This window comes from Elgaria multicarinata, chromosome 2 (genome assembly GCF_023053635.1).
Source record: "Elgaria multicarinata webbii isolate HBS135686 ecotype San Diego chromosome 2, rElgMul1.1.pri, whole genome shotgun sequence".
Classification (NCBI taxonomy): Eukaryota; Metazoa; Chordata; class Lepidosauria; order Squamata; family Anguidae; genus Elgaria; species Elgaria multicarinata.
The window spans coordinates 96,844,254-96,859,900 of record NC_086172.1 but is presented as its reverse complement, the minus strand read 5'-3'; the positions used below and the strand labels follow the sequence as shown (position 1 = coordinate 96,859,900).

Genomic DNA, 15,647 nt, shown 5'->3' with positions numbered 1-15,647 from the left:
CCACCCTAAGCATCCCTGACAGGTGGTTGTCCAGCTGCCTCTTAAAGGCCTCTAGTGTGGGAGAGCCCACAACCTCCCTAGGTAACTGATTACATTGTCGTACTGCTCTAACAGTCAGGAAGTTTTTCCAGATGTCCAGCTGGAATCTGGCTTTCTTTAACTTGAGCCCATTATTCTGTGTCCTACACTCTGGGAGGATCAAGAAGAGATCCTGGCCCTCCTCTGTGTGACAACCTTTCAAGTATTTGAAGAGTGCTATCATGTCTCCCCTCAATCTTCTTTTCTCCAGGCTAAACATGCCCAGTTCTTTCAGTCTCTTCATGCTAAGATGTACATATTTTTCCTTTGCTTATATCAGTAGCTCAGCCTTATAGTAAGAATAAGAACTATTTCTTTTCCCCTCATTTGATACTATCATTTTTATTGATGTGATGTGATACGCACACACACTCAACTTTACAGAGCAACATAAACAAAAAGGATCTTTCTCCCATACAATCCAGTGTGTCCACTGAGGTCCTTTGGGGAGGCTGTTCTGCATGTCTTGTCCCCAAGGTGTGATCGGTGGGAGTATGGGAGAGGGCCTTCTCTATTAAAGTATCCTGCTTTTGAAACTCCCTGTTCTGAGAGACGTTTGCCATCTCCATCCCTGATGGCATTCTCTTACCACCTTAAAACTTTTCTTTTGGTAGACACCGTCTGATCATTGTTTCATTACTTTCAATTGTTTTTGTTGTAGCTTTTGGTTTTCTTTCAAACAATCTGCTGTTAGGGAAAACAGGAAGGGGAGACACAAAGGTAACGAGGGATTAATATAAGCAGACTCACTTCCACATACTTTAGTTAGAGACTTTGTACTTCCTGGGAAATACCAGACATGTACAATAGGAAAAGTATTGTAAAGGGAAGCTCTTTCTTGTGGTCTCAGTGCAGTCCTGCCAGTACTATCTACTCGTGTAATATATCAGCCAGTGCCTGTTAAAAATCTTGCTCTAATTTGGACCAGCTGAGGTTTCTAGACAGCCACCAAATATGTGTTGCAGTAATCCAATTGAGAGGTTACCAGAGCCTAGATAATAAACTTGGCTTTGTCTAGATAGGGTCACAGCTGGTATATTAACCTAAACTGCCGAATGGCACTTGCTGGATCCAACTCCTACCACCAACTGCTGGATCCAGCTCCTACCACCAACTGCTGGATCCAAATCCTATTGATAGTAGGCTGCTGCCACCACCCCTTTTACATCCACCTCAGCCTGAGCCAGGGGATTCTTGGACCTCCCTGATATATTTGGGACTACTAAAATAGGTGTTCAAGCCCCAATCCTGAAACGTTACACAGTAGCAAAACAGCCAGCCAAAAGGCACTAAAATTAGTACTGAGATTTACCTGGAAGGAGGCACACATAGCTCTAGGGGTATGTATGTAGTTTATGAAGACAGGAAATGGGCAAAGGGATAAAAAGTTATACAGAAAATCACAGAATTTCTGAAACAATGCCCCAAACAAGATAACAATAGCTAGGCCTATGCTAAATATTACTGAAGTAATGGTTTCCTAACAGGACAGGACCCAAACAGGATTCATGAATCCACAAGCCGGAGGCAATCTCTGGCAACCAGTCCTAGCCAGCTTCAATACTGCTCCTGACCCCTGAAAGGGAATGAGTATTTTCTCAGAGGAACACAGCTAAAATCAACCAGCCCAATTAATGAGGCCTTTATTTAGACTTGAGTGCTAGAGCTGCCAGGACTGTCTGGAGACAGGTGGCTACATCACTACGTGCCATTATGGGTTGGCCTGATGGGTGGAGCAACAAGACTAAACTTTTGACATAGCCTCTTAGAGTACCCAAGTTCTTGATAACTTCCCTCTCCCATACAAGCCTACCCAGATTTTAAGATATGATGGGGGTGGGGGGTGTTTACCATCAGCCACCATCAGCGGCACTTTTGGTAGGGGCATAAGAGAGCCACCTCAGTTGTCCCATCTTTGGAAGTCTCTGGTGAAGGCCAGGTTGGCTCCCTCTCTCCTATTCTGTCATCAGGCAAATACATTTCTATTCAGGCAGGCCTTTGGCATGTTAACTGGTTATTGAAAGGGTAACTGGGTGCTTTTTATTTCTTGTGTTTAAAATTTTTAAGTTATGTTCTTATGCTGTATTTTCATTAAGATGTTTTTAATCTGAATGTTATTGCTAGTAGGCTTGAGTGCCATTTTTTGGGTGGAAATGCAGGACAGAAATTAAAGAAATACAAGTTAACTACCACTCAGCTGAGCAGACACACTTCCCACTAACAGTACTTTTGTTTTATTTATTTATTACATTTATATCTTTTTTTCCCTTTTGCAAGGAACCCAAGATGACTCTCATGGTCTTTCTCTCCATTTTATCCTCACAACAACCTATGACGTAAGTTAAGTGGAGAGTCAGTGATTGTCCCAAAGTCACCTGGTGAGCTTCATGGCTGAGTGGGGACTAGAACCTGGATCTCCCAGTCCAGCACTTTAATCACTACACCACATTAGCTCAGTTTATTGGCCTTCGCCCACTCAATTACTGTACTCAGGCTATAAATAAACATTGATGGGAGGGTGCATTACAACCTCAGAGGTAAGGCCCCTTACTACTATTGTTCTGATCTTCGTGTTCAGTGTTTGTGTATGTCAGGGTGTGTGTTCGAAGTTTTATTCCCCTTCTGCTCAATTGTAACAGGTAAACACACTGTGGGATGGGATCAAATAGCTGTCTAAGGATTTGGGCATGTGGACCAAAATTGGACTTTCCCCTTTTAAACAGCAAACGGCCATGTTATATCTCAGACGACTTTTGGAACTCCTGTTTCAAAATAGTGTTGCCATGCAGTGGAGGGGCTACTGTTTGGGGGGAAAACACACATTTCCTCTGCTTGCATGGAATTAGTTGTGTGGCTCTTTGGGATACGAACCAAATAGATTAAACTCAGGATTATCCTTCTAATCTTCACATTTTTCATGCTTGTGGGCTTACACAGAATATATTTATCTTTATTAAACAGTCTGAAGGCGGTTTAAAACACACCATTCCTCCCTCTTCCCTCTACAGTGCAAATATTACAAGTCTTTTCTTGTTGCTGCTGCTGCATGTGTACTAGCACTTGGAGTCATATACATTTTTAACAGTTTTTTTATTATAGTCTCAGGTAACCTTCAGAATGCAAATCAATGCAGTGATCTGCAGAGAGCATGAAGCAATAGAGTTGGCTGGCAAGGGGGAAGTAATAACCCAGGAGAATTCCCATCTTCTCATGTGCAGGTGTAAAATGTCATCTTTGCCTATTTGAAATAAGAGATAATAGGTTAAAGAACATAATGAAGGACAAATTGGGGCCTATGTCATACAGACCGAAGACTTGAAGCTACCAGTCCTTTCATACCTAGTGGTATTATATGAGAACATTGTGGCCATTTGTTAGATTTTTGGCACAAATGCACACTCCACCATATTATGAATATCCCAAGATGTAGTTCATGAGATAAGTTGGTATACAGATAAAGGTTTTAATTTATCCCCTGTTGTAGTCAGATGATATCCAACTGTTGAGGCTTCCACCCAGCACTGCTTTTGGAAGAGAATAGCAAGTGAAATACTTTAATATTAGGGTTGCCAGATGCAAAAGAAGACAGGACTCCTGTGCCTTTAAACTTGTACACCACAATTAAAGATACAGGAACTGTATCCCTTTTGTCCAACTGGACATCCTAATTCATAATTATTGCAGATGCCAGATTCTAAGCTCTGAAATCCCCTCTCTGTTTAGGAATTGGGAGGAATAGTGAGGCAGAGTGTGTTGCAATGGAAACTTCTTTCCCACTGTTCCCAAAGTCCCTTGCAGCACAATCCTATGAATGTTTATGCACGTGGGGGAATACTAGGAATTGTAGGACTTTTTCTGTCTAAACACATAGGATTGTGCCCTTAATTTACTCTTCCCTCCTGATTACTATAGCAAGAAAAGCCTGTAACACCAAGAGAGAGGGATATTTTTATTTTTAGAAAAAGGTCTGTTGAAGTAGCAGCAACCATAGCCCTTGTGGGCTACATTCGATTCTACTCCTGTGGTAATTACCATGGTAACTCTTTGCATCTGTTTCAGCTTAATGCTGCCAAGAGCCTCATGTACCATTTCTTTAATACTGGCCCTTTGGGACACTTGGAACAAGTGGAGAATATTCTTGCAGCAATTCAAACAGTTTTCACACATAGCTGCCATTGAAGTGTGAACCCTACACAAGTAGGAGGCCTTTCATTTATAGTTCTAGAAGTAAACTAACAGGAGAGTGCAAGTGTGCATGCAGGTTGAAACCTATGGCATTATATGCAAGTATCCAGATCAGACCCAAATTGATTTCACTTCTTAAAGATGTGTGTGTGTGTGTGTGTGTGTGTGTGTGTGTGTGTGTGCGTGTGTGTGTGTGCTGATTGATCATTATTTAGTATCTATTAATTCTTCGCTGAGAAAGAATTATTTCTCTTTTTCCTTGTGTAAATAAGTTGTTTCCCTTACTATCATCAAAGAGAACTCCAGTTAGGTTGAGTGTATTTTTCTTTATCCCCTACCCCTTGTGTTAAATCATTTCTATGCCTGAGTCAATAATCAAGAAGTATAAACATAATTGGATCTTTCAGCTACAAGTTTTCAAACATTCTCTGAGGGGCTATTTGCCATTATGAAGTAACACGTTAAAATATTAAAATGTCACATAAACACCAAATAGTAGTGACCCATAAAATGGTCTTACAGTTCTTGGTTTTTGGAAAATTGAATTATTTCTGAGGGCTAACATTTGGCCTTATTCTAGAGTCTCTGTAATGTCCATGATTGACATACATACTCCCTGATGCCCAGGATGCTGGCTGGCAGTCATACTCTCCCATACAGATGCAGTAGAGCCTGCTCAATAAATTGTAACAAGTTGCACACAATTATATGGAAGGGAATAGTACACCAAAAGAACCCTGCTGTAGTTTTGCAGAATGTTCCAAGATAAACACCAATGAATTAGCTCCAATAAGCTGGACCCATCATTTATGAATCAAGAGAGCATGGGGGTGATTACAAAAAGGTATAATTATGGTGTGACAGCAATATAATTCTTATTGGTAGTCTTTATATAGCCATGTAAAATATTCTGCATATAATATTCATTTTAAGTTGTGATGTATAATGCCGTCTCCCCAGCATGCTGAGTTTCTGAACCTTTAGAAGTGCCAGGATACCCAGCCTCTTATAAGATGCAAAAGGTGACCTTTTTTTCAATGGCTGAAGTTACAGGGGAGCATAGGAAGAGGCCCAGTATTGGGCAAAAGGCAGGATACAACTAAATATAATAATAATAATAATAATAATAATAATAATAATAATAATAATAAATTAAAAGACTATAAAGTCCAAAATAAAAATCTGTTTGGTTCAGCCTTGTAATTACTGATGACTAGTCATAAAATAGTTTTCTTGATCAAATAAAGTTTATATATACATGGAAGCCAAAGATGGCAAAGAATGGAGTGGAAACATAGCAGAGCTGGGTGAGGATATGAAATGGCTGTAGAAAGCTCTGTGGACCTTTCTGGCAGAAAGGGACCATGGTCTGATAAATACATATATATTTTTTAGAGTTGAGGAATACATGATGAATTTTAGGTTTTAATGTGATGAAGCAAAAATAAAAGTAAAAACATCTAAAAACAAATGGGATGTGTCCTTGGAAGGAAGGTAACAGAACTTTGAAGAAAGGCTGGTAACAATGTTATCAAGGAAATGGAGCAAAACTGGATTGGATTTGTGAGAGGTCTCAAGGTCTGGTTAAGAAGGGCTAGTTGGGGAGACTGACATAACTAGGTTTAGGGGCAGATGCAGCTAAGGTTCTGTGCAATTGGAAAGGTACAACCCCAGAATTCCTTACAAGGATTTCGAACAAATTGGGATATAACCTTTGCATTGGAAATAGTTGTACATGATATGGGAATTGTGTCCAACTATCAGGGCCTGTGATGGAGATCAGAATCACTGGGCACCTGTTGAGGCTCATACTTTGGGCCAGCAAGAGACCTGCTAATAAGAATGTGTCATGCTGGATCAGGCCGAGGCTCCATCTAATCCAGCACCCTGTTCACACAGTGGCCAATCAGCTGTCGACCAGGGTCCAGCAACAGCACCCTCTCACCCATGTTACCCAGCAACTGGTGCACACTGCCTCGGATACTGGAGGTAGCACATAACCATCAGGGCTAGTAGCCATTGATAGCCTTCTTCCCCAGGAATTTATCCAACCCCACCCAGTCACCCGGGTTAAAGCCTATGGATATCGTTAACTTTGGTCATGACTGCAATTGAACTCATAAGGAATGGGGGGGATGGGGTGCTGAAAAGAACCTATTTTCATATGGTGGGAGAGAAACAAAGGAAAGAAACACGAGAAGAGGGATAGATAATGTGTGTAGTGTGTGTAGAATGAAGAATTTTTTTTGGGGGGGGGTGTCCCAAGTACTTCGTGCAGGGCTAGTGAGGGCAACCACGCAGAGGGCAGAAACGCCCCTTGGTGGGCAGCTCAATCTCTAAGCCTATCTGGTACTGAAGAAAGAACCAGCAGCGGAGAGAAGCGGCTTCATCCTATCGCCTCGCTCCTCCCTCAGAAACCGAACCGCAAAGAAAATCACGTCATCCTTGCTGCCCAGTGCGCATGCGCAGCATTGCGGTTCTCGCTTCCATCCCTCTCCTCCCCCCACATCCCGACTCTGGAACATCTGGGCGAGAAGGGGAGGGGGGCGGAGGAGAGCGTCCTGTTATGTGTGTTTGTCCGCCCGTCTGTCAGGCCTGCTACCCACAACGCCGCGCGGCCCTGGCCGCTCCGTCATGGAGGCAGCAGTGGGGGCCGCTGAAGCAGCCGCAGCTGGAGAAGCAGGAGCCTCGGCGGCAGTGGCGGCGCCGGCGCCCCCAAACCTCTCCTCTTCCAGCCGGGCAGCTTGAGTCGTCCTGCCTCGCAGGGGCTCCTCCAACATGAGTGGAGGCGACGGCAGTGGCGGCGGCGGCGGCGGCGGCGGCGGCTCCTCTTCGTCTGCTCCCGGCCGCTTCGCTGACTACTTCGTCATCTGCGGTTTGGACACCGAGACTGGTCTAGAACCGGACGAGCTCTCCGGTGAGTCGGTCGGTCGGCGCCCGCCACTCAGTCTTCCCTCAGAGAGCCAAACGGTGTCGCCGTTGCCGAGGCGGCCGCCGCTCCTGCCCGGGGCTTTTCTCTCGCCGGATGCTCGGCGTCGGTTTGTGGTGTCCTGAAGGAAGGGAAGAGGAGGGAGTCAAGCAACCACTGCTGTCTCTTTAGGGCTGCCAAAACTTTATATAGGAGACGTGTGTGTGTGTGTGTGTTTGTGCACGCGTGTGTATTTAATGCAGTGTGTGTGTGTGGGGGGCCGCTTTTGACAGCCACCACGCGAAGGAGAGAAGCTCCACTTGCGTCTTATGGGGCTTGTGCGACCTCGTTCAAAATAACAGAGCGAGGCTGTTTGTCTCTTTAGATAAGCGATTTATTTCTGACTAGCAGACGGGAGGTGCTAAATGTAGGACCCAGTTGGGGTCCTCCCTGCTTCGTGCCGCCGGCTCAGGACCGAGGAGCTCGGTAGTGGTGGTGGAAACAGCCGCTGCTTTGTTATGGCAGCAACAGGACCCTCACCCCTCCTCTCTCCCTTAGCCGTCTCCTTTCCTTTCATCCTGCTCCCAGAGCATTTGGTCTTCATAATAAGTTGCTGCATCTTGCTGTCGCTTTGGGATGCAAAAGCAGGCTTTTAAGGATCAGGTGGTGTGGTTGCCACAGCAGTATCACGGTTTTAATTCCGGGAGAGGAGACTCTAGTACACTCTAGTTTTCCTCAAATCTACCTATGTTCCTCAAATTCTGCCTTCACTCCAGATTAACAGCCTTCTGTTCATGTATTCTTGACACACACACCCTTCCCTAGTGGAGGCTATTGTATTTAGTTTGCCTGCAAAATAATGTTAATCTCTAAATAAACAAAAACGTTGGGGTAGGATGTAAAGAGAAGGAGGAGGAAGGAAAAAAACACTTCACAACTAGACAAAACTAGCAGCAGTTTAGGAAAGATTGTTGTAGAAGTGTAAGGAATGGTTGCAAAACTGGGCCTTTTGATGGCCTTTTGAAGACCGTATTTCATATATCTGATTAAATGGGCTCTAGTATATGCCACAGTGCAGTTTTCTGGCTGTCTGTTACTCTTATCAGATGAACGTTAACGTTTTCTAGAACTTTTTTGATTGGGTGGGTTGCATAGCAAAAAGTACTGCTAATCTTTTAGTTCACTTGCTCTATAATGTGTGCAAATACATGCTGGATTTAGGTAGTTGCATAATTTTAGTTGTAACTTAAGTTTTTAAAAATGAAGCACATTTGCAGGGTTGGGAGTTCGGTTATTGTTTACTACCTATTGTTGTTTTTTCCATATAACGTCATAGACTTCATATAGAATGATAAGTATTTGGTACTGACCTTGGTAGCAGCTTATTCCTTACAGGCATACAGTGTGCTGCTCAACGTGAACAGAGCTATGAAGATACTTATCTCTGGATTATCTGGAATAACATCACCGAAGTCTAGAGTTACTTTGTGTTAAATTAATATATAATGTATACTAATTTATTACACTAGTTAAAAGTTGTATCTCTTGACATAAACATTTTAGATTACTTTCTTAGTAAGTTGTAAATCTGACACTTTTTCTTAAGTCAGATTCACTCATAGTTAACATTTATATTGTTAGTTAGTTTGTTTTGACAAAATTCACTTATTTAGTTATTACAGTAACATTTGGAGGGAACAATCCTGTGCCCCCTAGACAACATTTGGTGGGGGGACGGGGACATAAGACTGTTCAGTTTCCTGGCTCCAAGCTGGAAGCCAGGAAACCATGCTCCCCTCCCTCTCCCTCAGTAGCTGACATGGAGAGAACCACGCCAGCTACCCTTCTGCGCTTGCAAAACAGAGTGTAGAGATGGGGGGGAAAGAGGCATTCCCGGGGATGGGGAGAGGTGGAGGCTGGGGATGTGGGGTTATGAGGTATCTCCAGCCGTTCCAGTAACATCTCCGGTTTGTGCTCATTATTTAACCTGCAATGCTAAAATCACATTATCATTTAATATATTTATAACCCACCTTTCTTCCATCATGTAACTCAAGATAGCACACAGAGGATTCCCAGGTATCTCCCATCCAGGCACTGACCACTTGCTACTTACATTGAATGTTATGGGACATTTTTCCAAGTTGATATGCAAAGGTTTGCATGCTCAGTCATATTCCTGCTAACAGCAACAGAATGATGGGTGTTAAATTGAAATAAGAATAAAACAAATAATGTTGAAGTTCAGTTCCTGGAACTTATAGCGTTGATCCAAAGTTGTCCTTCTGCAAATGAAAGGTCTGCTTCCATTCATGGAAGGGAGGCTCCAATGAAGGCTCCCACTGGAGGGGGGTGGATTTCGCTGATTCCTCTTGTGCCACCTTTTACACAGTTCCAGGGGTTCCCCAGCCTTCTGGAGCAGCTTCTAAGGGGCACTGGAAATCGCAGTGGAAAGGAAGAATTGGCCAACATCACCTCCCAACCTTCCTCCAGTGGAAGTGTCCTGTGAACAGAATTCCACACACAGGAACTCTGTGTCCAAGCGATACTATCCATCATAGTTTTCGGCTGTATTATATTTTTGTTATAATGCTGATCTAATAACTGCTCAGAGTGAAATTTAATACCTCCTATTTCACTCATTCCTGTAGTTATTTTTGTGTCCTCTGATATTGCCTAAATTACTATTCTTTTTTAAAAAGTTGTTAAATTATTTCTAAAAAAATATTTATTTCTAAAATGTATTAGTTGCCTTATAGATTATAGCTCAATCTGAACATGTATACTCAGATGTAGGGTCCCCTGATTTCCATGTGACTTCCAAGTTAAGCTTAGAATTGCAAGCTTAACGTCTAATCTTGTATATTTTTACTTTGAAGAAATTCTAATGGTGCAACCCTATTAGGTTGCTACTCATTAGAAGGAACCCTCTTATCTCAGAGGCTTCCAAGTATCCTATGCCCTCCTGGGCTGCTGCCAGCAGGGAAGGAGGAGCAATGGAGTGGTTTTTGCCTTCCTATTGTCCTTTAAAAAAAACCTTTTCCTCTAGACAGGCCTCTGAGCTCTTCTAGAGGAGTCACGCTGCTAAGGGCTAGAGCTGAGGTTGGGACTGGAAAGGCCATGCTTCTGCAGATCTCAGCATCTCTCCCCTGCTCGTTCATGAAAGTGCTCCCTTTTTTACTTCTATAAAGTCATTAAATGTTGCTTTTGTGACCTCAGAAAGCAATTACCATGTTTTTTTTTCTTGTGGTGGCTGGAAGAGGGGTGGAGAAATGAGCAGAGGGAGGGATCAGGTCTTGAACTCCTCCTGAACTTGGAGTTTTTATGGCTTCTGGAAGGAGGATCTGACAAATCCTATGCACTCTAACTGCCAGTTGGACTTAATCCAACTTGGTTCACATGATTAATTTAAACAAGCCAACATGGGTTGCGGAACATGCCAGGCACATGTGGGCACCTGTTCCATAACTCAACTCCCACGTGTAGCTTCTCGTGTTGTCCCAACCCAGTGAGGTTGGATTGTTGGATAGTTAAACCATCCACAGCCCTAAAACAGCTTGTGGGCACCCAGCATGGGCCGCAAGTCATAGTGACTTATTTATCCCACAATGGCCCAAATTGATAATGTAAACCTGGCTACTTTGTCCCTTGTTTGAACATTTAGAGAATTTGAAATGAATTTGGCTCTTTGTATGTTAGAGTTTAGAGTGGTAGGAAAGGGGGTGGGGCACGGATTCTTATTGAAATATAGACTGTAGCTGTGTAAAATGTGTTGGGAGGGGGGAATAAAGTGAGGGGTGCTGTTGTTTTTAACTACACAACAAATGAATTAAGCCAGAATACCAAAGTGATGTAATCTGATGAAACCTGATACTTTAAAAAAAACACCCAAAAACATTTCTAATAATGGGTTTAGGATGAACATAAATAAAGTACAAAGAAATTAGTGGGAGGGATAGTTTTTGTCTCTTTTGTTCTTTTGTGCAAACTATAATTGTGATGATATGTGTTAAATAATAAAAGGTTGCCAGTTTTTGTATTTTGGAACTTAGAATTATTTGTTACACAGGCCCTACTGCAAATTCTTCTGAGGTCTGTGGTTTGAGTTCAGTGTACTGCTCATCTGGTGTTTCCTGGAAAAATACATTTACTAAAGTGAAAAGGGTATTGTGTAGCTTTTCCTCTTCTAAATGTATTTTTAGCTATAGAGATCTTTGGGCTACTGAAACAATTTGTCTAATAAGTGGCAATAGTTGAAATAAAGCTTTGCCATTACAATGCAGAGAGGAGGAGGGAAACGGGATTCCTAAATAAAGCAAAACAGTTTTTAAACACTGACAGTAACCTGATTGGTACACACACTGCAGTTTTCCCCAGGGCCAAGTCTGTTTTGAACACAATCCTCATAATAATTAAAATTCACTATGGGAAACTGACAGTTTCTGCTTGCATTCCTAGCAAAGCTGTAGGCAGATTTGTTCAAGCAAAAAACTAATAATGTGCCTTCTTATAAGCTTTATTCAGGAATAACAAATGTTGTTTATCAATATAACACAACACATTTCTATGCATTTTTATTTTGATAAACATTGCCAGTGATATTAGTTACCTCAGAGTATTCTATAGATGATGATGATGTTTATTTGTATCCCGCCTTTTCCCCAAAAAGGCAGCTTTACAAAATTAAAACATATACAATTAAAACATATAAATAGAAATATACAAAAGTTAAAAATGTAATTAAACCTGCTGAAATATTAAAACTTTTAAAATATTTGAAATACAAATAACAATTAAAAAGTCCAGTGCATAAACAGAGGTCTATTCCCCCAAAGGCCTGTCAGAACAAAAACATTTTTGCCCTCCTCTGGATGCATAGCAAGGAGGGAGCCAGTCTAGCTTCCCTTGAAAGGGAGTTCTAGATACCTGGAGTAGCCTCCGAGAAGGCCCTCTCCCGCATTCCTAGCAGGCATGCCTATGATGGTGATGGGACCAAGAGAAGAGCCTCCCCTGAAGATCTCAGGGCACAGGCAGGCTTGTAAGGGAGAATACGGTCTTTCAGATATCCTGGACCTGAGATCTGTAGGGCTTTATAGGTCATAACTAGCATTTTAAATTGTGCCCGGAAACAGACCGGAAGCCAGAGTTGTATGCTCCCTGTAACCAGCCTCAGTCAGAAGTCTGGCTGCTGCCATTTGAACAAGCTGAAGTTTCCAAACACTCTACAAAGTCAGCCCCACGTAGAGATCTATAATATAGATCTATATGGATACACATATGCCCCTAATAAAATTCTAGAGTTCACTAAAAGAACAAAATAAAAATAGTTCCCCCCCAGGTGTTGTATTATACATAAAGCAGAAGATTAAAAGAAACAAGGCATTATTTTCAGTGGTCTAGAAACCTCAGAACTTAGTATTTACAAACTAGAAGTTTAACTATATTAGACTGCTGCTTCAAAACCAACTGACATTCTTGTGGCATAAATATTTTGTAGGCCAGTCTATTTTGCTAGAGGCATGAAGTGATTAGGAGTGCGAAGAAAGGAATTCTTTTCTTTTCTAACAAAGAGGTCAAATGTCCAAGCAGTGTAAGATAACAGTAACATGTCATATGAATATGCAGAACACAAATTAAGAAAAGATTCAATCAGAGTGGGTTATAAATTAGCATAGCTAGATGAATAGCAAAAATAAACATCTAATGAGGCACAGTTACTTTCTATAGTGAGATAATTACTCTTGAGCCTCTGTTAATTGTCTCAGATCACAACAAATTTTATACCTATGTTCCAACATATACTTCTTTATCTTGGATTATGAATCCAGTCCAAAACCCTGTTTGTGCTCATGTGCTGCTCCATTCATATCAATAGAGTCAAATATGTGTGCAAAGGGATGCACACATGTGAATGTGTTTGTTTTTTAAATGATTGGGGAAATGGAGCTTCTTGATATGAAGCTTATGGTATGCATCAAAGCTCCTGCACAAAGTTAACATTATTGTCTCAGGACTACAGTTGGGCTGAAAGTTACTGAAGCTGATGTTTTGGTGATTTTGGAGGGGGTGGGCGGACAGGTATTCTGACCCCTGAATTCTTATAACCACCATGTCCTCTCTCCAGAAGGCATAGCATAATTCTAGGAGCATTCTAGAGTGATAGTGAATGGTTGCCACTGAGATAAACTCCAATGCTTTTACTGTTGCTGCCACTATAGAAAGCAATAAAACCTGAAGACCTAGATGGAGGTCTGAGACCAGTGTTGGATGAGTTTGCCCTTTCTCTGAAGGACCAGGTACACAGCATGGGGTTTCTTTTAGATTTCACATTATCTAACAGTTGGCACCTGCTAGCAGGGATGTCTTTTATCAGATTCAGCTGATTCTCCAGCTGCATCCTGATTTTGAGAAAACAGACCTTGCTGCAGCCATCCATGCCCTGGTCACATCATGACTAGACTACTGTAATGCATTCTATATGGGACTGCCTTTTTTATTTATACTTTTCACTGAATGCATTTTAAAGTTTTAGAACAATTTTCGCAATATTTATGAACATAAATACACCAAAAAGCAAATAAAAAGGAAGGTGGAGAGGGAAAATAAAATAAAGGGTGTTGAACAGGGGTGCAATTAAAGAAAACAATAAAAACAAGGTTAGAGATAGGAAGTCATACCATCAGATGAAGCCCAGCTGAGTCTAAACTGATTTTCCAGATCTATTTCAATCCTGTTTGAGGCCTGGATTTTGAATGGAAACTGCCTTGGTTGCCCTATGCCAGGGCAGGGATGATGACCTGTACAGGGATGGTGGGGGTGGATGGGTTTGCAATCATGTTAGTTTTCTTAGATCCTTGAGCAGCTTTCAAGACCATCAACCATGGTATCCTTCTCTATAAGCTGTTTGCATTGGGATGTGGCAGCACTATATTGCAATGATTGTACTCCTACTTGGATGGTGGATTCCAGAAGGTGATGCTTGGGGATTATTGCACTTGCCTCATGGACCAGGTTATTTAAAGGACTACCTGTATCTATATGAAACTATCCAGACCCAATGATTGTCAATAGAGCAATCATTGTCCCAGCCAACAAGATCTATTAGGTTGATGGGCACAAGTGATAGGGTCTTTTTTGTGTGGTTGCATTATGGAATGCCCTACCATGGGATGTGAATGTGGTTCCTTCCCTGACTGTTTTTTAACAGGCATTAAAGAACTGGATGTTCTACACAGATTTTGAATTAATGTATACCCCTTTTTATTTTTATACTTGAGATTTTGTTGTCATTATTTTAAATGTATTTTATATTTTTATTGTTTTAAAATGATCATATTGTAAACCACCTTGATGAGGTTTTGCCTCAAATATAATAAAATGAAATTCCCTCCACTTAAACAATAGAGGATGGGAAGAAGCAGTCATTGCCACTCACCTCTGCAATAAGGTACTTGGAACACTTTAAACAATTTTGGGGAGCCCATTCTTGAAAAGTGTTGAAATTTCTCCCAAAATCCACCATCTGCCAATGGAGTGGTGGATTTGGTGGTGGGTATTTAATTCAGTCCTATTAATAAATTGCTAAAAACAAGTCTAAAAGTGCAACCCTATTAGATTCATGCCCGCTAGATCAAAGCCTCTGGCCTCAGAAGCTTCTGAGATTCCTATGCACTACTTGGCTGCTGTTCTCCATCCTCTGTTTTTAAAGTTTCCTTTAGACAGGTCTCTGAGCCCATCTAGAGGAATCATGCGGCTGGGGCTGGAGCTTTAGAGGCCATAGCATCCTGCAGATCCTGGCTTTTTCCCTCCCCTCCCCATCCACTGGAATGCCCCCCTTTTGACCTCTGTGAGATCATCCAAGGTTGTTTTTGTGACCTTGGAAAGCAAGTGCCATGGTTCTTTCCACAGCGGTTGTGAGCGATCAGATCTCAAAGGCCCCATTCAGACAACACGCTAAACCATGCTGCTTAACCACAAAATGGTTAATGGAATGCAATGCATTCCGTTAACCATTTTGTGGTTAAGCAGCATGGTTTAGCGTGTTGTCTGAATGGGGCCAAAGTCTCCCTCCTGAAGTTGTAGGAATGTCTACAGTTTCTGAGGAGGAATCTGAAAAATCCTATATCCCTAGAACACTCTTTCAGGGACCATAAGATTGCACCCTAAATGGATTACAAAAGTTTGGAGTGGACTATTTAATATAAGAATACAAAACCTACATCACCTAGAATGTATATTGGACATCTCGTCTGCATCTTATTCCACATTGCCAACATTCATGTTGGACAAATAATTCACAAGAGGCTCATATGCACGTTCAATATAGTGTGATATTTTTTGTAATGGATATAGCATAAAATATTAAATAAGTTTTAGAATTTCTAATCCAGGGGAATTAGATGCAGTAGAACTTAACCCAAAACCTCAGGTTCACAGTTTCAGACTGCATCTGGGCACAGTCAGGTGATAGCTGTGG

The 15,647-nt window shown here is 41.8% G+C and overlaps 1 protein-coding gene across 5 annotated transcripts in view; it reads left to right on the top strand.

Moving 5' to 3' along the window:
• The first annotated feature begins 6,807 nt into the window (after positions 1-6,807).
• The window catches only part of DENND5A (DENN domain containing 5A), a 69,697-nt gene continuing 60,857 nt past the window's right edge, over positions 6,808-15,647 (top strand). For all 5 annotated transcript variants that reach the window (XM_063117273.1, XM_063117271.1, XM_063117272.1 and 2 more), the window contains exon 1: positions 6,808-7,180. In XM_063117273.1, coding sequence (XP_062973343.1) covers positions 7,042-7,180 — 139 coding nt within the window. In that variant the 5' untranslated portion in view covers positions 6,808-7,041. The remainder of the gene's footprint in view (positions 7,181-15,647) is intronic.